This window comes from Prionailurus bengalensis, chromosome B3 (assembly GCF_016509475.1).
Source record: "Prionailurus bengalensis isolate Pbe53 chromosome B3, Fcat_Pben_1.1_paternal_pri, whole genome shotgun sequence".
NCBI lineage: Eukaryota > Metazoa > Chordata > Mammalia > Carnivora > Felidae > Prionailurus > Prionailurus bengalensis.
This window is the reverse complement of record NC_057355.1, coordinates 60,909,527-60,933,706: the sequence shown is the minus strand read 5'-3', so window position 1 is coordinate 60,933,706 and position 24,180 is coordinate 60,909,527. Positions and strand designations below refer to the sequence as shown.

The window sequence follows — 24,180 nt, the reverse complement described above, 5'->3', positions numbered from 1 at the left end:
ATATTGTTATAAAAGTTTTTAAAACTCTCATTTCTGTTTCTATCTCATTACATACCAGTAACAATTTGAGAACTGGCCTCAGTCTTTGGACCAGCTTTGAGAAACATTGCCTTAGCAGATTAAGGGAATTCTCTTTTTTTTCTAAAAGTTTTCCAAGAGTTTTTTTTATTTTTTATTTTTTGAGAGGGAGAGAGAGCATGGGCAGGGGAGGGGCAGAGGGAGAGGGAGAAAGAGAGAGAGAATCCCAAGCAGGATGTGATCTGCCAGCACAGAGCCCAATTTGGGACTTGAACCCACGAACCATAAGACCATGACCTGAGCTGAAACCGTCAGATGCTTAACTGAATGAGCCACCCAGGCACTCCTAAATTTTTTGTTTTTTAACTTTGAAACAAATTAAACTTTTTAAAAAGTTGCAAGTACAGTGTAAAGAACTTTTTTTCTTGAACTATTTGAGAGTGAATTGCGAACCTAATGACCCATCTCCCCTGATTATTTTAGGGTATTTTCCCTCCATTCCTCCAAATAGGAATGTTCTCCTGTATAATCACAGCACAACCACCGAAATCAGGAGATTAACTTTGGCATGTTACTACCATCTAATCATTAAAACCCATTTAAGTTTCCCTAACTATCCTGATAATTGCCCATTTGAGAATCACAGATTGCATTTAGTTTGTCTCTCTGGGACTCTTTAGTCTGGAAAGTTTCCTTGGTCTCTTTAACTTTCATGAACTTTGACAGCCATCAAGTAGTATACAATTTTAATGTGTCCCATTACTTATAATTTTTAAGGTGATAGATGCCAGCCTTTTTCACTCTGAAATTGCTATTTTCCTTTTGTGATCAACAAGTATTTGTGGGGCAGTCCTGTGAAATCATGTACATACCCCATCGTCATCTAACTTTCAATTTATTTATTTCAGTTTAGATTCATGGTTTCCTATTTTATCCTATGGGTTATCTTCTTTTACTGTGATTTTTTTATTTTGATGCACTCAGGAATCCTCTTTGAGTACACTTCTGTGACATTTTGACACATCACTGTTATTTTTTGAGCACCTCCTTGTTTTCTAGCACAGAGATATTTCAGGCGCATCTACTTTCTTTGCCTCAGTCTTGGAATCAGCCATTTCTCCCAGGAGTCCTGTTCCTTTTTAGTGGAGAATAATATTTAGAAGCTAGGGTCTGGGTGCTATGTATGCCCAAATGTCCCTCTGAGTGGACAGAGCTAAGTAATCTGTGTTCACACCAGTACCTTTAATTGCAGTCCAACACAACACAGTTCGTTCTGGATTTCTCCCTTTTCATATTTGTAATTCCTTTATCTAACAGGGGAGATACTTCTTTGATCTACCTTCCTACATGTGATCTGTCTCCTTGCCATTGCTGTCCTCTTTCTCATGTGGGTGTCCACCTCGTGCACATGCTGGGCTTCTTGAGTCTGTTGTTTAATGACCCTTTATCAGTTGTGGATATTTTTTAGTCATTATTTATTCTAATATTGCTTTTTTCCCACTACTTTCCTTCTATAACTCCACTTACAGGTATGTTAGACCAATTCCTTATCTGTGCTATGATTCTTACCCTCTTGTCTATATTTTTTATATTTTGTCTTTGTGTGCTTTATTTTGGGTATATGATTCTGACCTATCTTTCTACTCACTTTTTTTTTTCAGTTGTATCTAACCTGCTATTAAATTTAGATACTGAATTCTTATTTTCACTGTAGTACTTTTTATTTCCCAAATCTCCATTTGATCCTTTCATTACAATTTCCAGTTTTCTTTGAAGTTTTATAATCTTGCGTTTAGTTCCTTGAAAATAGTAAGCAGAGTTACTTTAAAGTTACCATAACCCCAAGGTCTGAATTTTTCTTGCATTTATATTGCCTATTATTATTTTTTTAAATTTTTATTTAAAAAAATTCTTTTATGCCAATACCATGCTGTCTTGATGATTACAGCTTTGTAGTAGAGGCTAAAGTCTGGGATTGTGATGCCTCCTGCTTTGGTCTTCTTCTTCAATATTAATTTGGCCATTTGGGGTCTTTTGTGGTTCTATACAAATTTTAGGATTGCTTCTTCTGCTTCGAGAAGAATGCTGGTGCTAGTTTGATTGGGATTGCATTGAATGTGTAGATACCTTTGGGTAGTAGTGACATTTTAAGAATATTTATTCTTCCAGTCCATGAGCACAGAATGTTTTTCCATTTCTTTGTATCTTCAATTTCTTTCATAAGCTTTATATAGTTTTCAGCATACAGATCTTTTACATCTTTGGTTAGGTTTATTCCTAGGCATTTTATGCTTCTTGGTGCAATTGTGAATGGGATCAGTTTATTTATTTGTCTTTCTGTTGCTTCATTATTAGTGTATAAGGATGCGGCTGATTTCTGTACATTAATTTTGTATCCTGCGACTTTGCTGAATTCATATATCAGTTCTAGCAGACTTGGTGGAGTCTATGGGGTTTTCCATGTATAGTATCATGTCATCTGCAAAAAGTGAAAGCTTGACTTGATCTTTGCCAATTTTGATGCCTTTGATTTCCTTTTGTTGTCTGATTGCTGATGTTAGAACTTCCAACACTATGTTAAACAACGACGGTGAGAGTGGACATCCCTGTCGTGTTTCCCTCAGGGGGAAAGCTCTCAGTTTTTCCCCATTGAGGATGATATTAGCTGTGGGCTTTTCATAAATGGCTTTTATGATGTTTAAGTATGTTCCTTCTATCCCGACTTTCTCGAGGGTTTTTATTAAGAAACGATGCTGAATTTTGTCAAATGCTTTTTCTGCATTGATTGACAGGATCATATGGTTCTTATCTTTTCTTGTACTAATGTGATGTATCACATTGATTGATCTGCGAATGTTGAACCAGCCCCACAGCCCAGGAATGAATCCCACTAGATCATGGTGAATAATTCTTTTATATTGCCTATTATTTTTGCTGGTTTTCATTTATTTATTGCCAGATCTACTTGGATGTTTGGTTTGTTACAATTTTGTGCCAGATAGTGTTGGCTAAATTTTTTTATAGAAATAATTTGAAGGTGTAGGACAATGGTATCTTTCTGTGCAGAAGACTTCTCTTTATTTGTCCAGGTTTCTGCATATGCTAGTGATCCAGAATCACCTCAGTCCAATTTAAGTTTTGGCAATGTTCAAAGCTGCGTTGCAAACCCTTCAAAGGCTATGTACTTCTAACTTTTATTCCTGTGTTTTAGCCCTTTGGGTTTCCAGCTCAAGTGGTGTTCTATAGGGCAACTGTGGGTGGGATCTGGACTCCAGTCTGGGTTTCTCTAGACCAGTGAGGTTGTCAAGGGAACTGCTCTGAGTCATATCCCCTCAAGATCTGGCAAATGACCTCAGAGGAAAAGTGTCCCCAGATGCTGGCCTCTTTTCTCTGGGCTTTCGTCTTCGCCCAGTATATGGCCAGAAAATTTTTAATATCTGGGTATCCCTCTGTGCCTCAAAACGTATGTCTTTAATATTACTTGTCCAGATTTTTCTAATAGTCTGTACTGGAAGGATTGATTTGTGTTATCTCACTTACCATTACCACAATTTTTAAAACTTTTTATTAGAATTTTGAACACACACAAAAATAGGCTAATATAATGAACCCCCATGTATTTATCACCCAGTTACAATAATCATTAACCCCTGGCCAGTTTTGTTCTACTTATATTCCTGTCTACTTTCCCTCATTCTGTGTTGTTTTAAGGCAAATTGTATATGTCACATCAATTCATCTATAATATTTTAGTATGTAGCCCTAAAAGATAAAGATTAAAAAAAAACATAACCATAAAACTAATTATAACATCTAAATAATAATAATTTCTTTTTTATTTATTATTTTATTTCATTAAAAAATCTTATTTTTTAAATTTTAGTTTATATCCATTATAGTTAACATACAGTGTTATATTAGTTTCACGTAATAATCCAGCAATTCCATACATCACCCAGGGCTCATCGCGATAAGGGTACTTAAAATCTCCATCACCTATTTCACCCATCTCCCCAACCACCTCCCCTCTGATAACCATCAGTTTGTTCTCTATAGTTTAAGAGTCTGGTTTTTTTTGTCTCTTTTTTTCCCCTTTGTTATTTTGTTTTGTTTCTTAAATTCCACATATGAGTGAAATCATATGGTGTTTTTCTTTCTTATTTCACTGAGCATTATACTTCTTAGCTTCATCTATGTTGTTGCAAATGGCAAGGTTTCATTCTTTAAAAAAATTCTTTTAATGTTTATTTATTTTTGAGAGAGAGAGAGAGAGAGAGAGCGAGCATGAGCAGGCAGAGAGAGAGGGAGACACAGAATCCAAAGCAGACTCCAAGCTCTGAGCAGTTAGCACAGAGCCTGACCCAGGGCTTGAACTCATGAACTGCGAGATCATGACCTGAGCTGAAGTCGGATGCTCAACCAACTGAGCCACACAGGCACCCCAAGATTTCATTCTTTTTTTTTTATGGCTGAGCAATATTCCATTGTATGTATGTATGTATATATATATATATATATATATATATATATATATATATATACACACCACAGTTTCTGTTTGTTTTTTTGAGAGAGAGAGAGAAAACAAGCAGGGGAGAGGGGCAAAGGGAGGGAGAAAGTGAATCCCAAACAGGCTGTATGCTCAGTGTGGAGCCCAACTTGGGGCTTGATCCCACAACTCCATGTTCATAACCTGAGGTGAAATCAAGAGTAGGATGTCCACTGACTGAATCACCCAGGCGCCCTTATACCACAATTCCTTTATCCATTCGTCTATCGATGGACCCTGGGCTGCTTCCATATTTTGGCTGTTGTAAATAATGCAATAAAGAGAGGTGCATATATCTTTTCAAATTAGAATTTTTGTGTTCTTGGGGCCCCTGAGTCACTCAGTCAGTTGAGTATCTGACTTCTACTCAGGTCATGATCTCACGTTTGGTGAGTTTGAGCCCCATATCGGGCTCTGTGCTGACAGCTCAGAGCCTGGAGCCTGCTTCGGATTCTGTGTCTCTCTCTCTCTCTCTCTGCCCCTCCTCTGATCATGCTCTCTCTCTCTTTCTTTCTCTCTCTCTCCCTCTCCAAATAAAGAAACATTTAAAAAAATTAAAAAAAAAAGAATTTTTGTATTCTTTGAGTAAATAGTGGAATTATTGGGCCATATGGTAGTTCTATTTTTAATTTTTTGAGGAACCTCCATACTGTTTTCCATAGCGGCCACACCAGTTTACATTCCTACCAACAGTGCACAAGGGTTCCTTCTTCTCCGTGTCCTTGCCAACACTTGTTGTTTCTTGTGTTTTTGATTTTAGCCATTCTGACACGTGTGAGGTGATATCTCATTGTGGCTTTACCAATAATTTCTTAAAATAAAGAAATCCAGGGGCGCCTGGGTGGCGCAGTCGGTTAAGCGTCCGACTTCAGCCAGGTCACGATCTTGCGGTCCGTGAGTTCGAGCCCCGCGTCAGGCTCTGGGCTGATGGCTCAGAGCCTGGAGCCTGTTTCTGATTCTGTGTCTCCCTCTCTCTCTGCCCCTCCCCCATTCATGCTCTGTCTCTCTCTGTCCCAAAAATAAATAAACGTTGAAAAAAAAAATAAAATAAAATAAAGAAATCGAGTCAGTGTTGAAATTGCTTTGCTAATTTGTAGCCTAATTGTATTCAGCAATGAGCCAATGAAGTTACTTTTTTTCCTGAATCTCTGACTCAGTTGTGAAGGCACTTTTTGATTTGGTCACTAACAACCCATAAAGACTTGCTTTCATATCCTTAAGCTCCTCTTTACCTATCTAAAGCCTACCTATTCAGTGACTAAATTCAAGTCTCACTTCCTTCATGGAGCCTGCCCTGGCCACTCCTCTGATCGCCTTAGCATTTATTATCTCTTCTACTCCTATGGCATTTGGCCATATGGTTTTGTATAGTATAACTTCTTACGATTGTAAACCGTGTTTGCATAGGGACATGTGTACTGTATGTTTTGCATGCCAAATTGAGTCTGCCATCTGGTGGGGTGCATAGCATCTGTTTACCTCAGAAATTTTGTGAGGGCCAAATGTGAGGGAATATAAAATCTTTTCTTATACTCTATGTAGCTAAATTGTAAGGAATTGCTGTTGTTTTTGTTGTTGTTAGCAGAACCACTGTATGAATTCTAGACTATATTTTCTGTGAGGGCAGAGACCTGTGGTTCCAGAGCCTATTATAATGCCTGACAATAGGCTTCCAATAAATATTTGTGGATTTAATTTATTATCTTAATTAATTTAGTCAAGGTCTCTTATTCTTGTCTATCAAATTATATAAAATAGGATAAAGTTAATGACCTACAGGAAGAAGTTAAACTTTATCAAACATTTTATTTATTTTGTTTTTTCCTCCCTCACAAATCTGATAGGTTTATCTCAACATGTAGTTACCAACTATAAGCAAGTAATTCAACTCTTGGAGGAGGGAATAGCAAACAGGTAACAGGTTTATTTGTTGCTGTCCTTCTTTCAGCCTCATTCTTCTTTCCTGTGTTCTCATCTCCCTTTTGGAGTATATGATTATACTTCTCTCTGTAGCTTCCCACATTCACCATCAGGAGACCTTTCTCAGTACAGTAATGTACCCAGCGGAAGGGGCAGTAGCTAAGATTTCATGCATTTCTCACTAGTAGATAGGCTGGAGTTTGTTCTGGATATAATAATATTAGGCAGTAAGCCCAGAGTTACTCTCTGCTTTGTCTTATAATACACAACTTTTGCTATTTTGACTAAAGAAAGATTCTTGCCTGCATTGTTCTTTCTGGAGGCTTGATAGAGATAAGAACCAGTATAGTTTAAAATGTTTCAGAAAACCATTTTTCTTCTAGTTTGATATATTTGTAAAGGATACCTAAAAAAAGACTGTTTTGAATCTGCTATGAATAAGTGCTGTAGACTCTCCTAAAAGCTATTGTAAATTGTGATAACATTCCATATCGTTGGTTACCAGGAAATACTGAGACTGTTACTAGTATATGCCTGAAAGAACAGACTTTTTTTCCTGGGAAAAATGTTGGGATTTAGTCTTCTATTTACCCTATTAATAGCATGTCCAAGTTAATTGACCATAAAAGAAGAACTTTATTTTTTAATTTTAAAATGTTTTACTCATTTTTGAGAGCATGCAAGCAGGGGAGGGGCAGAGAGAGGAGGACAGAGGATCCGAAGCAGGCTGTGTGCTCACAGCTGTGAGCACGATATGGGGCTTGAACTCAAAAACCCTGAGATCATGACTTGAGCCGAAGTCAGATGCTCACCTGACTGAGCCACTCAGGAGCCCCAAAAGAAGAACTTTAAGTTTGACATTCTACTCCTTGGGTTTCATGGAACTATCCTGCAGGCACTTGATTCTGGTCTTCAGGATACCCTGTGTTCCTTGATCTTTAAGTGTCAGGCTTCACTTTTTCCTCTTTATCCTTGAATCATGAGACCTGTCTTTGAAGTTTGACTCTTCTTCCATTCCCCAGCTCCTCTGAGAACAGAAGTCAGTAAGATGGTCTTAAACTGAAACATGATTGACTTAGATTTAGATGAAGGGAAGACTCTTCTGACTTTAAGGATTAATATTTCAATGAATTCTAAAGGAGGTTATGCATTCCACCTTGCTTAAGTATGACTTTGACATAATTCAGGATCTCATTTCAAATCCCTTTCTGACACTACAACATTAATATTTAGTGTTTAATCACGTTTTACTTTTTCTTTGAGGCGTCTCCAACAAGCTCTCTATTTCCTCTTGTTTTCTTTAAATGGGTCGATTTTGGGGATATTCTTCCAGGTTGGCGACACTCTAGTATTCCCCTTTTCAACTCTGATTTTTGCTGCTTTTGCTTAAAAATGTCCTAATGTGGTTTAATATGACGCTACACTGCCTTTTATTCTCAGATATCCATACCTAGAATGCTGCTTCTGCCATCTTTGGACCACTCTCCTAACTAAACTGGACTAAATATGGATGTTTTGTGATTCTCACCTGTGAACCTCGACACTAACACTTCTTGTGTTCCCCATGGATTCTTAAGGATCCACCGTGCATAAACAATACCTATCCTAATTGTCTTCCTTTATGTACACAGAATCACAGCAGCCACTCATGTTCATGAAGCCAGCAGCAGATCCCATGCCATCTTCACTATCTACTATACACAGGTTGGTTACCCCTTTATTTGCTTAGATTTCTTCCTTTCTCAGTCCCTTTTGACGGCTTTCTTGTCTTTTCTTACTTCTTTTCCTTTCTTCTTACCTTTCCATTTACAGGTCCTTTACTGTGATCTAATGTCACAAGGAGGACCTACATACAATCTACTAAGCTCTACACCAGAAAGGGTGGAGGCAGTTTCATAAAAACTAATCAAAATACCTTCAACTTATATTTACTTTTAACATTTCAAAACACTTTTACATCTATGTGATCAATATGAGCATTTAAAACAAGCAAGGGGCACCTAGGTGGTTCAGTTGGTTAAGTGTCCAACTCTTGATGTTGGCTTAGGTCATGATCCCATGGTTTGTGGGATCGAGCCCCATGTCGGGCTCTGCACTGGCAGCACAGAGCCTGCCTGAGATCCTCTCTCTTCCCCTCCCAACTCTCTCTTCCATGTACTCTCTCTCTCTCAAAATAAATAAATAAACATTAAAAAGATAAAACAAGGAGCGAGACTGAAATAAATATAAGCGGTAAAATGAAAAGGTTGAAGATTTACTTCTATTAGGATGGAGTAAAGAGATCAACAAATCCTATCCCTCAAAAGCAACTATAAACCTGATCAAAACTGCCAAAATAACCATTTCTCCTCTCTAAAAATAGACCAGAGTCATATAATAAACCACACATTTGTTTAAGAAAACTACCAAATTGCAGGTAAGAATAGTACAAACCTGTGGTGTGTTGCCTTAGGCTGTTACTATCCCCACCTGTCTCTGTCAGTGAGGTAGTTGAGTGAGGGAACAGAAGGCCATGAAAGCCAACACCTTTGTTGCTACCGCTGCTAGAGGAGTTCACATGATTTGGACCTTTTTCAAGTTAGGGTGGTGCTCTTGATGGCAAGGAACAGGAGATCAATAGCTCCCTTAAGAGTGAGGTTGTGAGTCTGTTTCAGGCAAGAAATGAACTGGCAAATTATATGGGGATTTAACAGGAAGTTCTGGAAGATGATGCAGCCATAGCAGACTTGATAAGATCTTCACATATCCTGTATTGAACAGAACCTAAACCTAAAACTGAACTTTTAATGCATTCCGCAGCCCACACATACATCCATTAACAGAGAATAGAGATTTTATTGGCTCAAGATGTTTGATTATAATTTATGACCTGTCTTTTGTGGAATACTTAGCTAGGTAGACACAGAATGGCCCCCAAAAGGCCAAGCTTAGAGGTAAAAACAACTAAAGGAAAAAACTGAACAGAGAATTCTTTGGCTATATATTGCTGGGGAGGCAGATTTTATAAATTTTTAGCCTAGGCAAGTTATGAGAGAAACCCAACAACCACTGCCACTTTCAAGGGGGAAAAAAATAACAGAATTCAGAGTTGTTACAGTATATTATCTAAAATGGCTAGTATTCGACCAAAAATATTAGACATGCAAAAGCAAGTAAGAAACTACAACTCATGGCCATGGGGGAAAAACAAACAAACAAACAAACAAACAAACAAACAGTAACAGTCAGTAGAAATTGATTCTAAGTGCTCCAGATGTTAAATTGTTTAATGATGCCAGTGACTCTAGAAAATTTCAATAAAATCCTAGAAATGGTTGTATAAAATGGGAGTCCCAGAATTGAGCTGTATAATAACTGAAACAAAAAAATTTACTGGTGGGACTCAAGTAGATATGAGATGGCTGAAGAATTACCAAACTTGCATACAGACAAGTAGAAATCAAACATTTTGAAGAAAAGAGAGTAAAAAGATTGAAGAGAAAAGTACAGAGCCTCACAGACCTGTTGGACCACAGCAGATGTGTTAACATAAGTGTAATGGACATCCCAGAAAGACACAAGAAAATAAGCATAAGAAAAATTTGAAAAATAGTGGCCAAAAATTCCAATATTTGTTGAAAATCATTAATGTACAGATAGAAGTATTTTGAAATCTCTGAGTAAAATAAATATAAAAAGATTCATACCTAGACACATCTTAGTCAAATTATTGAAAGACAAAAAGCAAATCTTGAATGCAGCTAGAGAAAAATGACTCAGGATATATAAGAGAACAATTATATGATTAATGGACAACTTCTCACCAGAAATATTGGACTCCAGAAAACAGAGTACTGAAAGGAAATAAAACTGTCAATCAAGAATTCTCTGTGCAGCAAAACTAACTTCCCAAAATTAAGATGAAATAAGAACATTCCTAGATAAAAAAGAAAAGAAAAAAACCCCCAGAATTTATTGCTAGCAAGCCTACCTTATAAGAAAACCAAATGAAATGTTTCATGCTGAAAGAAAGTAATATCAGTAACCTAAGTCTACAAGAAGAAATGAAAAGTGCTGAGAATAGAAAATATGTGGGCTAATATAAAAAGCTACATAAATATATTTATTTTTTCTCCTAATGTTATTAAAAATAAGATTGTAAAAACAATAATTATAATGCTGTATTATAATCACTATACATTACATACATTGTCATACATATTGACACTAATAGGACAAAGGAGTAGGAAGGAAAAGGAGATCTATTCAAACAAAGTTTCTATATTTATAGGAATTAAGTTAGTATTGTTTTGAAGTTGATTGTGATAAGTTGTGATGCATGTTGTAATCTGTAGAGCAATCACTAAGAAAGTAGCCAAAAAATGTAATTCAAAAATCAGAAATTTGGAGCTCCTGGGTGGCTTGGTCGGTTAAGCGTCCGACTTCGGCTCAGGTCATGATCTCACGGTCCGTGAGTTCGAGCCCCGCGTTGGGCTCTGTGCTGACAGCTCAGAGCCTGGAGCCTGTTTCGGATTCTGTGTCTCCCTCTCTCTCTGACCCTCCCCTGTTCATGCTCTGTCTTTCTCTGTCTCAAAAATAAACGTTAAAAAAAAAATCAGAAATTAAAATGGCATACTAAAAATAATTATTTAACACAGAAAAGGCAATGAAGAGAGAACGGAGGTGTAAAAAATATATGAGACATTTGGAAAATAAATAGAGTAGAAATAGTTTTGAACACATCAATAATTCCATTAAGTGTGATTGGATGAGAGTATAAATTGTCAGATTGGATAAAAACAGAACTCAACTATATGTATGCTGTCTACAAGAAACAGCCCTTAGATCCAAAGATACAAGTATGTTGAAAGTAAAGGGATAGAAAAATATACACCATGCAAATAGTGACCATAAGAGACTTACAGTACTATGTTAATGTCAGGCAAAAAATAAATTTTAAGACAAATACTATAGACAGAAAGGGACATTTAATAATGATAAAAGGTCTGTACATCAAAAAGATGTAACAATTAGGGGCGCCTGGGAGGCTCAGTTGGCTAAGGGTCCGACTTTGGCTCAGGTCATGAACTCATGGTTTGTGAGTTGGAGCCCTGAATTGGGCTCTGTGGAGCCTGGAGCCTGCTTTGGATTCTGTGTCTCATTCTCTCTCTGCCCCTCCCCCACTTGTGCTCTGTTTCTCTCTGCCTCTCAAAAATAAATAAATGTTAAAAAAAAAAGTTATAACAATTATACATGTATGTGCTTCCAACAGTAGAGCTCTAAAATGTAAGAAGAAATAGGAGAAATAGACAGTTCAGTTGGTTGGAGATTTCAGTAATCCACTTTCAGTAATTGGTAGAACAACTTGGCAGAAATTGGCAAGGATATAGAAGATTTGATCAACATTATTAACCAATGTGACCTGACATTTAACACTTAACATCTACAGAATACATTTTCTTTCTTTCTTTTAAAGTAAGCTCCACGCCCAAGTGGGGCTTAAACTCCCAACCCTGGGATCAAGAGTCAGATGCTCCACCGACTGAGCCAGCTAGGCGCCCCTAGAATACATTTTCAAGTGCACCTAGACCATTCTCCAGTATAAACCATATATTGAATAAAGCTAAAGTATGCAGTTGTAAGGTAAATAAGTTCTGGGGATGTAAAGTACAACTTTGTGACTAGAGTTAACAATGATAGATTATTATTTGAAAGTTGCTAAGAGATCTTAAAAATTCACATCACAAGGACAAAAAAAATGTAATCGTGTGAAGTAATGGATGTCAAAACTTATTGTGGTAATTGTTTTGCAATATATACATATATCAAATCATTATGTTATACATCTTAAACTTATGCAATGTATATCAATTATATCTCAATAAAACTGGAAAAACAAATTATGGCACATTCACATTTAATGTTCTCTACCTTACAAAAATGATACATCAACTAATCATAATATGTAGGACTTTAGTTGGATTCTGATTCAAAGAAACTAAAAAAAAATTGAATAGGAAATTTGAACAATGACTAGATATTTGATGCTCTGAGGAATTGTTGATAATGTTCTAGGTATACCAATGGTATTGTGGTTGGGTTTTTTAAGGGTTTTTTAGAGATGCATACTGTAGTATTTACAGTTGAAATTGTAGTGATGAATTGACTTCACAATAATGCAGGTGGTGAAATAGTGGGGATATAAGCAAAGTGAGCCTGGCCATACATTGACAGGTACCTGAGAACTCATTATACTGTTTTTCTACTGTCCTATATGTTTGGAACTTACCCTAACAAAAATATTTTTAAGGTAAAAATAAAAGGCTAAGACAGTGTGGCATTAACATTAAGATAGACAAATAGATCCATGGAATAGAAGGGAGTCCAAAATAAATCTATGTACAGGCAACTGCCTTTTCACAAACTTGGCAAAGACAATTCAGTGGAGAATGTATAATCTTTTCAACAAATGGTGATAGGACAATTGGATAGCCATATGTTAAAAAAAAAAAAAAACCCTACAAAACCAAAAAACAAAACAAAACCCACACCAAAACCAGAAGAAAACAACTGTAATCCATACCTTGCACTTTATCCAGAAATTAACTCCACCTAGACCATAGATATAAATGTAAAGCCTGAAACTATTAAATTTGAAGGTAACTTGGGAGAACCTTCGTGATACTGGATTAGGCAAAGGGTTTTTCGATAAATTGAACAAAAGAACAAATTGAAATTTGCAATTGGTCAAAATTTAAAACGTTTCTTTGAAAGACATTATTAAGAGAATTTTTAAAAAGCCACAGATAGGAAAAATATATCTGTGAAACATACCTGATAAAGGACTTGTATCCATAATATATATAGAACTATCTAAACTCTAAGAAAACAACTTACAACAGTGGGCAAAAATTTTAAGCCAGCACTTCACTAAAGAAAATATATAGATGGTTATCAAGCCCTTGAAAAGATGCAGACATTATTAATCATTAAGGGAGTGAAAGTTAAAATCAAATGAGATACCACTATCCACCTTTTAAAATACCTAAATTTATTTATTTTTAAATGTTTATTTATATTTGAGAGAGAGAGAGAGACAGAGTGCGAGCTGGGGAGGGGCAGAGAGATGGGGAGACACAGAATCTGAAGCAGGCTCCAGGATCCACAGAGCCCAGTGTGGGGCTTGAACTCATGAACTGTGAGATCATGATCTGAGCTGAAGTTGGATGCTTAACCGACTGAGTCACCCAGGCATCCCTAAAATACCTAAATTTAAAAGAGTGATTGTACTAAATCATGACCTGCTATGTAGGAGCTGAAGTTCTTGTCAACTATATTACCAGTTGGTGGCACAAAAACAGACACATAGACCAATGGAATAGAATAGAAACCCCAGAACTAGACCCACAAACGTATGGCCAACTCATCTTTGACAAAGCAGGAAAGAACATCCAATGGAAAAAAGACGGCCTCTTTAACAAATGGTGCTGGGAGAACTGGACAGCAACATGCAGAAGGTTGAAACTAGACCACTTTCTCACACCATTCACAAAAATAAACTCAAAATGGATAAGAGACCTAAATGTGAGACAGGAAACCATCAAAACCTTAGAGGAGAAAGCAGGAAAAGACCTCTCTGACCTCAGCCGTAGCAATCTCTTACTCGACACATCCCCAAAGGCAAGGGAATTAAAAGCAAAAGTGAATTACTGGGACCTTATGAAGATAAAAAGCTTCTGCACAGCAAAGGAAACAACCAACAAAACTAAAAGGCAACCAACGGAATGGGAAAAGATATTTGCAAATGACCTATCGGACAAAGGGCTAGTATCCAAAATCTATAAAGAGCTCACCAAACTCCACACCTGAAAAACAAATAATCCAGTGAAGAAATGGACAGAAAACATGAGTAGACACTTCTCTAAAGAAGACATCCGGATGGCCAACAGGCACATGAAAAGATGTTCAGGGTCGCTCCTTATCAGGGAAGTACAAATCAAAACCACACTCAGGTATCACCTCACGCCAGTCACAGTGGCCAAAATGAACAAATCAGGAGACTATAGATGCTGGAGAGGATGTGGAGAAACGGGAACCCTCTTGCACTGTTGGTGGGAATGCAAATTGGTGCAGCCGCTCTGGAAAGCAGTGTGGAGGTTCCTCAGAAAATTAAAAATAGACCTACCCTATGACCCAGCAATAGCACTGCTAGGAATTTATCCAAGGGATACAGGAGCACTGATGCATAGGGCCACTTGTACCCCAATGTTCATAGCAGCACTCTCAACAATAGCCAAATTATGGAAAGAGCCTAAATGTCCATCCACTGATGAATGGATAAAGAAATTGTGGTTTATATACACAATGGAATATTACGTGGCAATGAGAAAAAATGAAATATGGCCTTTTGTAGCAACGTGGATGGAACTGGAGAGTGTGATGCTAAGTGAAATAAGCCATACAGAGAAAGACAGATACCATATGGTTTCAGTGTTATGTGGATCCTGAGAAACTTAACAGGAACCCATGGGGGAGGGGAAGGAAAAAAAAAAAAAAGAGGTTAGAGTGAGAGAGAGCCAAAGCATAAGAGACTGTTAAAAACTGAGAACAAACTGAGGGTTGATGGGGGGTGGGAGGGAGGAGAGGGTGGGTGATGGGTATTGAGGAGGGCACCTTTTGGGATGAGCACTGGGTGTTGTATGGAAACCAATTTGTCAATAAATTTCATAAAAAAAAAAAACTATATTACCAGTTGGAATATAAAATGGTACAACTTTGGAAAAGAATTTAAACATGTATCTACCATGTGATCCAGCCATTCCATGCCTAGCTGTTTTTCCCAAGAGAAAAGAAATGGTATGTTTGTACAAAGACTTGGACTCAAATATTCATAGCAGCTTTACTTGTAATTGCTCAAAGCTGGACATGATCCAAATGTCAATCAAGAGGTGAAGAAGGGATAAGTTGAACCTGATATATTCATATAATGGAATATTACTCAGCAATAAAAAGGAATGAACTCTTGATACATACCTCAACACGGATGAATCTCAAAATAGTTATGCACAGTGAAAGAAGCCAGACATTGTATAATTCCATTTGTATGAAATATACTGAGAAGACAAATTTAAAAATTTTTAATGTTTATTTTTGAGAGTGTGAGCAGGGGAGGGGGAGAGAGAAAGGGAGACACAAAATCTGAAGCAGGCTCCAGGCTCTGAGCTGTCAGCACAGAGCCCTAGGAGGGGCTCAGATCCATGAACCACGTGATCATGACCTGAGCTGAAGTTGGACAGTTAACGGACTGAGCCTCCCAGGCGCCCCTGAGAAGACGAATTTATATGTAGAAAATTGATGAGTGGTTGCCTGGGGAAAGGGATAGGAATGGAGATTGATTGTGTTCTGACTTGGGGGAGCTTGGGGAGTTATTGGAAATGTTTTAAAACTGGATTTTGGGGCACCTGGGTGCCTCAGCTGTTTGAGTGTCTGACTCTTGATTTCCACTCAGGTTATGATCCCAGTATTGTGGGATCAAGCCCTGTGTCGGGCTCTATGCTGAGCGTGAAGCCTACTTAAGATTCTCTCCCTCCCCCTCTCCCCCTCTTCCCTGCTCACACATGCTCGCTCTCTCTCTCTCTAAAATGAAAAACACCCCCCACCCAAAAAAACCCTCCTGGATTTTGGTGATCGATGCACAACATTAAAATAAAACAACAAAACCCTACACTTAATTTTTTTTTTAAAGGAAAAATAGGTTTTTTCTTGAGAGCTGGATGCTCCTGAATTGAGAACATAGGTAGAGTGCTTGCCCTAGTAAGTGAACATGCTGTGACTCCAGTTGGGGGCCCTACACCTGCTGTGGACCTCTGCTGATGAGAGTCAGTCCCCAGGAGGGGAGTCAAGCATTTGCCTGCTAAATTGTACTAAAATTTCTGGTACTTCTGAAAATTGTGCTCAGAGGACCTCATGGGGATTTGCCCACTGTGGAAGTCCTGCTCTATTTTCTTTTTTTTTTTTAATTTTTTAATGTTTATTTATTTTTGAGACACACACACACACAACATAAGCAGGGGAAGGGCATAGAGAGAGGGAGACACAATCCGAAGCAGGCTCCAGGCTCTGAGCTGTCAGCACAGAGCCCAACATGGGGTTCAAACCCATGAACCGCAAAATCATGACCTGAGCTGAAGTTGGACATTCAACTGACTGAGCCACCCAGGCACCCCCCTCCTTTTTTTTTTTTTTTTTAAATTTTTGTCCTGCTCTATTTTCAATGAAGTAAGGACCCAGAGCTTACTGATTGACTTATCAAACTTTGAGAGCTCATCTGGTTCAGAGCACATTCATATACAGATTTTTTTGAGTTATTTGGCTAAAAATCCAGAATATCATCTTGTTCAGGGAGGGTGTCTAAGGGGGAAATACTACACTTTTCCAAATGACAAGCTTTAAATGTGCTTTCTCCTTAGGCAATCCTGGAGAACAACCTCCCCTCTGAAATTGCTAGCAAGATCAACCTTGTGGACCTAGCAGGCAGGTAATTAGGATTTCAGAGCCAAGGGGAATTAATCCCTTGACCTTGTTCTTGCCCATTTTACAGGGAATAAACTTGTTCCACCTTTTCCACATATCAGTCATCCTGAGAAAATTATAAAAGAAACAAATTGTTGAATGCCATGTTAAGAAATTATAGTTTTCTAGGGGCTGCAAAATCTCCGATGTCAGGGGTTCTAAATCTTAGCTGCTTATTAACATCACCTGGGGCCTTTAAAAATTCTCAGTGCCTGGGTTTCACCTCTGATCAAATAAATAGCATTATTAGTGGCACCAGAGGCAGTGCAGACGTCAGTAGTTTTTGAAGCTGCCCAGGTGATTCTAGTGTATAGTCAAGATGAAAAACCACTGCTCTAAGTGGAAGTAACCGGTTTAGTATACTTTTTTTCTTTGACTTAATATTGGTTTCATGCAGCCTATCATTACTGGAAAAAAAAAAAAAAGAAAGCAAACTTATAAAAATACCATGGCATAGAGGAGAAGATACGACCTTCTAAGTATTAGAAGAAAGCATGGATTGTAGTCACATGTATATTCAGAGAGAAGAAAGTCTTCTTTCTTCTGTGGTCACACACAAAAGTGTGAGATGAGATAAAGCAAATTTTCTTATTTTAAAACTGTTAATTTATTACTATGGTACATCATTCCCTTAAAAATGAAGTGTTGTCTCTGTCAGCTGCAACTCTGGCATTTTGGGAGAAAAAAATGAAATGCTCTCTGAAAGAAACTATATCAGGCACCTGGAAGTGTGAATCTTCAATATTTCCCATTGACTTAAAAAAGAAATTTAAAACAATTGGCAGATAACGACCCAGATACCATAAAGCCATTAATAGGTGAAATTAAAACAAAGATTGGGCAGATGTGAGTATATGAAAAATCTATGCTAATATCATTACTGTAAATGAGCATTAGTTAGCTGAAAGTGCTCTGGCAGCCAAAATAAAAATGAAATGAATTATTTGATTTCTATTGCCTGAGAAGTGGAAGAATGCCAGTTGGTTACAAGATGGTAATACTTTTTCGGGCACTGAATTCTAAAAAGAATTTATCATGTGGGCTTCTTACATAATGTACAACATAATGGATAGTGTCTTTCAGCAGTATTATAAGGACAGTGTCTTCCTGTTTGTTTTTCTTCTTCTTTTCATTGATTATTTAGTGAAAGAGCAGATCCCAGTTACTGTAAGGACCGGATTACTGAAGGAGCCAATATCAACAAGTCTCTTGTGACTCTGGGAATTGTCATCTCCACTTTAGGTATTTTGCTGATAGACTGGATCATCAGAGTGGGAGGGAGACTTTGGAAAATAACTCCTATATTTTCATCTTGTCAAGCTGGGATAGACATTTATAAGGTTCTTTTTTTATAAACTTAGCTTCTGGGTGAATATCGTAATAATTGATACTTGTCTGTGAGAACACTATGGTCATCCTCCCATCCCTCTCGTTTCAAAAAGAGAGGAGACTGAAATATCATGTGACTCAGATACTCCATGTCATGAGTCCAAAGTCTGATTCAGGGTTCAAACTTGTAGCATCCTATCATATGCAGAGAGGGATTAGGAAGTGTGATACTTAAATTTGTGTTCTCCAGCCATTGTTTTACTGCGTGTGTTTCATGATTCCTTTTTCCCTCCACTTTTATTATTTTTTTGTCTTTAAAGCCCAGAATTCTCAAGCATTCAGCAGCTGCCAGAGCCTCAACAGTGCAGCCAGTGATGGTGGTGACAGTGGGATCCCTAGCTCTCCTTCTGGGACGAGCAGTGGAGGGGGGCCCTCTCGGAGGCAGTCTTATATCCCATACCGGGACTCCGTGTTGACCTGGCTGCTGAAGGACAGCCTTGGCGGCAACTCCAAAACTATCATGGTTGCCAGTGAGTGGGATGCTGGAGCTGGTTCTGTGTTGGGACTGGTACTCTGCCTCAGAGAAGGGGCCATGACCACCTGCTTCATTAAGGGTCTCATAATACAGCATGGACGATAGCAGTAAGGCAAGTGGTTACAGGCTGGGTCGGAAGGGCTTGGTGTTGTTTTTAACTTTTTCCTTCTATCTCAGCTGTGTCTCCTGCACATACTAGCTACAGTGAGACCATGAGCACACTGAGATATGCATCTAATGCCAAACACATCGTCAACAAGCCTCGGGTAAATGAGGTGAGACCTTTATTTGAAGTCCTGGTTTGGTATTGTTTACATTAAATTCTTTTATTCTCTCACTGATTTCTTTCTCCTTACAGTCACCTCAACTTGCCTGACCTTCTCCAAATAAAGAAAGAGTGAAATTCTTTGTTTCAGAGTCATACCCTTCTCCCATATCTTTACTGACTCCATTTCAGTTGCCTTTTTGAATAGTTTATTTTAGATACTTCTCTGAGGCCATCCCTGGTGTACCACTGCCACCTTAAGGGAGATCATTTAAAAGTTTCTGTGTTTATTGCTTTTATTTTGAGTTTATGTTGATGTATGCTTCTGTTTTATATCTTTTCTTTTTCTTTTTTTTTTTTTTTAAGTTTATTTATTTTGAGAGAGACAGAGACAGTGTGAGTGGTGGAGGGGCAGATAGAGAGGGAGACAGAGAATCCCAAGCAGACTCTGTACTATCATTGTGGAGCCTGACAAGGGGACTGTCCCCATGAAACCACAAGGTTTCATAACCTGAGCTGAAACCAGGAGTTGGACGCTTGACCAACCGAGCCACCCAGGCACCCCTGTTTTCTTTCTTTTCTATGCAAACTGCAGTGATTTCTCTGTTTTGGGCTAAAAGGGGCTTGTAAGGAATTTAATAGTTTTGAAAGTTGATTATCTTTGCAGTTTCAGTGAAAAGTTTCAGGGCAGGAATCATAAACTGGTGGCTAGACCTTTATAGCCCATTTATGAACTGTTTTAGAAGGCAATGTAATTAAGTAGGTACTAAATTCAGTCACACTATAGGAAGGCCAACATCTACCACCTATTTGTGCTGCTTTTTGGGTTACCTGTCAACCTCCTGCTCAAGGACACTGATTCTCATACTTTATTAGAATCAACTCCTTGAGGGTTGGTTAAACCACAACTGGGCTCTGGCCCTCAAGAGTTTCTGATTCGGTAGGTGTTGGTGGGGGGCAGAATTTGCATTTCTAACAAGTTTTTAGGTAAAGTTGATAGGGTTCTGGGATCATACTTTGAGAAGACTGCCTCAGAAGTTACTCCAAAGGAGTAAACCACTTTTTCCGAACTAATTCTCTGTTTTATTTTAAAGCTGGTTGAGGCCTGATATCAATCAGTGGTGACCAAGTTTTTTATGTTTCAGGATGCAAATATAAAACTGATCCGAGAACTCAGGGAGGAGATCAGAAGACTAAAAGCCATGCTGTTGAGCTTCGAACTGGTATTCAGGCAATCGGAACTTTTCTGTACACAAAACCTGCTTTTCTTCTGCATGGAAGCTGAGCTCTGCTGCATTTTGTGTTTTCACTTAAGTGACACTTGTAGAACAGAGTCAGGAGCAAAGACAGGACTTAGATTACTCTGATTACCTGAGTAGTTTCGGATGGGGTGGGCATCATCAATATATCATCTTTGCTGTCCGAAGGGCAATTGCCTGAATGGCTGTTATTCTGTGTGTAGGAGGATTAAGAGAATGGGCCCCTCCAGAAGAATTTCTTTGAATTTTCCTTCTTTGTACCAAATTCATCCCCAATATTTAAGCTTCTGATTTGTTTCTGATTTTAATGATAAGGTCGTTTTTTTGTTTTTTGTTTTTTTTTATCTGCCCTTCTTTTCCTTCATAAGAGTAAGGGTGAGACCCATGAAGCACATCTTTCTCTTTGTGCAGAGAAACTTCAGTTCATTGAATGAGGAAAAGGATGAGAATCTGAAGGAGCTGGTTCTCCAAAATGAATTGAAGGTGGGTTTGTTGGGTGGACTCATTTATGGTTTATATCACCCTGGTAGTGGGTCTCATCTCCTTCCATTATTCCTCAGTCAAGACTGCTCCCTCCTAAGGACGGAGAGGTTCTATCTAGTTTAGAGACAGTTGTCTCCATTGAGCCTTGAGTGGGGAGTGTGTTTGCCTTAGGGGATGGTGACTGGCTTTCTTTGTTTTGTTCTCTTAGGGGTTCATGATAACTTCCTTTGGATACGGACAGTAGCCTAGAAAAAAAAAATATTTTCCAGTCAAAAAATTAACTAACTGACATGTATTCGTTGAGTACCAAATAGGTGCTCAGCATGATGCTTCCAGAGATACAAAGAAGTTCCTTCCCTCAAGTGGCTTGCAGTCTAGTTGGAAACACACTTAGAGAATGGTTAAATGAAATGAACTATACGAGTTATATGAAAAGAGCTTAGGGAAGGAAGAAATCAATATGGCTTGGAATTTTCAGTACACGCATCACAACGCTGGAAGCTAGAGAAGTTGAACTAGACCTTGAAAGATCAGTGGATTGAGTTAGATAGGGAGGAAGGGGTACGACATTTTGGGTGAGGGTGGGATAACATAAGAAAAGCCATGGAACCAAAAGAATGAACTGCTGTGGGAGGCCACGTGGAAGCACAGAGCGTGAGGAAGACTGAACTGGCGAGAATAGGTGCTCATGGAAGAGAGTAGTGGAGGTAATGTTAGGGCCAGTTTAGGAGGTTTGAATTTGACATACACAGGATTAATCATGGCTTCTTGAACCAGGTTGGGTGACATAATAATGGAGTCTATTGGTGACATTTAATATGACAGTTGTATGTAGGACTAATTGAAGAGAGGGAAGACTGGAAGCAGACCAACCAGGAAAGAGACTGATTTTGTGACCCTGTGAACGTGAGGACAAGACATGTGGGGAGGTTAGGTTACATGGTGATTCCTGGAGACATTTGTGAGGAAGAAGTGGCAGGCATTGTTTGGTGACAGGTTTGATTTAGATACCACAACCAAATGTCCCAATTCCTGGCATTCTGTCGCCTCATCCTTATCCATTATAAAATATCCTGGCTATGTCAATATTTTGTTACCCTGACTAAACTTTAGGACTACATCACGCATCCAGATATCTCTCAAAAATTCTGTGTTTAAATATATGTTCTGATTTTTGGTTCAGAAAATACCACCCGTGTGTATATAAGAGATGAAGTACAGAGTCAAAATCACTCCATTATACATTCTGGCAGACCTGGACTCGAATCTGCCACTTGCTGGCCTTCTGACCTTAGGCTTTGTAGGGGTAGGTGATGAAAGCCAGCCAGAAGGGGTACTTCCAGTTAGCTGAGCCAGGCTGGCTAAACTGTAAGCCACAATGCACTGCTGCTCACCTCTGCTGGGTCCTAATCCAACCCAGCTCTTCGCAGTACCTGGTAGTTTCACTCTTTGCAGACTTCAACTCAATGATTATAATGTTAAAAATGACATTTCTAGGGTACATAAAACACTTGTGCCTAAACTTGGCATACTTTGTTTTTTCTCACGTTCTCTCTTTATGAAAAGTACTTAGCTGAATCCAGGTCCTTTTCCTGGGCTTCCTCAGTTCTTCCATTCCCAGGATAACTTTTCTGCCTGGACATTAATTTCCACCAAAAGAAGAAAAAAAAGCACCTTATACTCAACATTGTTCATTCACGTTCCCCAAATGGCCTTAGCTTAAGGCCTGTAATTTGCTATATTATATATATTTAAACTCTGTTCCTGATATATAGTAAGCCCTTAGTATTTTATTGTTGTTATTACATGTTCTTTTAGACCAGTTTCTTATAGTCTTCTTTCTACCTGAGGAGATTCATCTTGATGCTTTGTGTATCTTTGAGCCTGATACAAGCTTATATTAGGATTTGAGGTTCTACACCTTGAGAAAGAAGTGTTAGGTCATAAAAGGATTCCCAGTATGGATCACATAGAAGAAGGATGGGGAAAGGGGAGTTGTAAACATACATGTATGAATAACATCTCAAATAATAAAACAAAATAACATTTACGGCATTTTTTTGAGTTATAAAAACAATACATGTTTGTTGAAGAAAACTTTAAGAATACCCTTTACTGAGGGAGTTTATAAAAGTAACTCTTGCTTATTGAAGAAATTTTGGAAACAGCTCACATAGGAGGTGCAAGGGCCTATGTGGAGCTTTGAATAGTAACAGTGAAGAAGGTGAGGAAGGAATGCCATGAGGAATCAGAGCAGGATGACTTCTGACCTTATGTCTGCTCCGTGGACCGTTGGGCGTCTAAAACTGCCTCCTGTCTCTCTGCAGATAGACCAGCTGACTAAAGACTGGACTCGGAAGTGGAATGAGTGGAAGGCCCTCCTGGAGCATTACAGAGTGGACATAAACAGGAGGCGGGCTGGAGTGGTCATTGACTCCAGTCTGCCACACCTGATGGCCTTGGAGGATGATGTACTCAGCACAGGAGTCGTGCTGTATCACCTCAAGGTGAGCAGGCTGGTGCATTGCCTCCTTCCCTGAGCCACTGGCTCCAGAGTCAAGGAGGGAGAAGCCAAATGCAGTAGCCATGCATCTACGAATTGAGTCAGATGCCACAGAGCTGTGTTCAGGTTTGCCCTCTGGAAAATGGGCTAGCCAGCCAAGGGTGATTGATTTGTTTGCTTTTGTATGATTAGAGCAAAAAACTGGGAATCAGAACAATTACTTGTTTTTCTCTGGCTGCTACTATTGCTCTTATATAACTTACTTTTGTTCTCTGTGATTTAATTTCATCATTTTAAAGTAAGAATGATGCTGCTTGTATTCCTTTTCTGGCTTCCTGAAGCACGGAGGTGCAGGCATGGAGGTAAAATCCTAACCCTGAAAAGCGGTTAGCACTCCTGAGCTCTGCACGTACAAGCTGCTCACAGACAGCTTTCAGAGGCTAAAGAGGGACTCAAGATCTGAAACAGTTTCCTTCTCATATACCTCCACTCCTCAACCTCCTGCTTCTCATTACTAGGTTTGCCAGGGAAAGAAGAGAGGCAAATGAAAGTAGATATAGATGGCTTAAAGAAAGCATGAGGGATGTGGCACCTGGGTGGCTCGGTTTGTTGAGCATGCCACTCTGGATTTCAGCTCGGGTCATGATCTTGCGGTTTGTGGGTTCAAGCTCCACAACGGGCTCTGCACTGACAGTGCAGAACCTGCTTGGGATTCTCTCTATCCCTCTCTCTCTGTCCCTCCCCAGCATGCGCTAAGTAGATTAAAAA

General features: G+C 38.7%; 1 protein-coding gene across 1 annotated transcript in view; it reads left to right on the top strand.

The window, feature by feature from the left end:
* Positions 1-24,180, top strand: part of STARD9 (StAR related lipid transfer domain containing 9) — a 124,984-nt gene that overhangs the window by 60,078 nt on the left and 40,726 nt on the right. Inside the window, 9 exon segments of the mRNA XM_043554113.1 lie at positions 6,412-6,481; positions 8,119-8,191; positions 16,936-17,003; positions 18,183-18,280; positions 18,688-18,897; positions 19,080-19,177; positions 20,313-20,390; positions 20,838-20,909; positions 23,237-23,416. Coding sequence (XP_043410048.1) covers positions 6,412-6,481; positions 8,119-8,191; positions 16,936-17,003; positions 18,183-18,280; positions 18,688-18,897; positions 19,080-19,177; positions 20,313-20,390; positions 20,838-20,909; positions 23,237-23,416 — 947 coding nt within the window.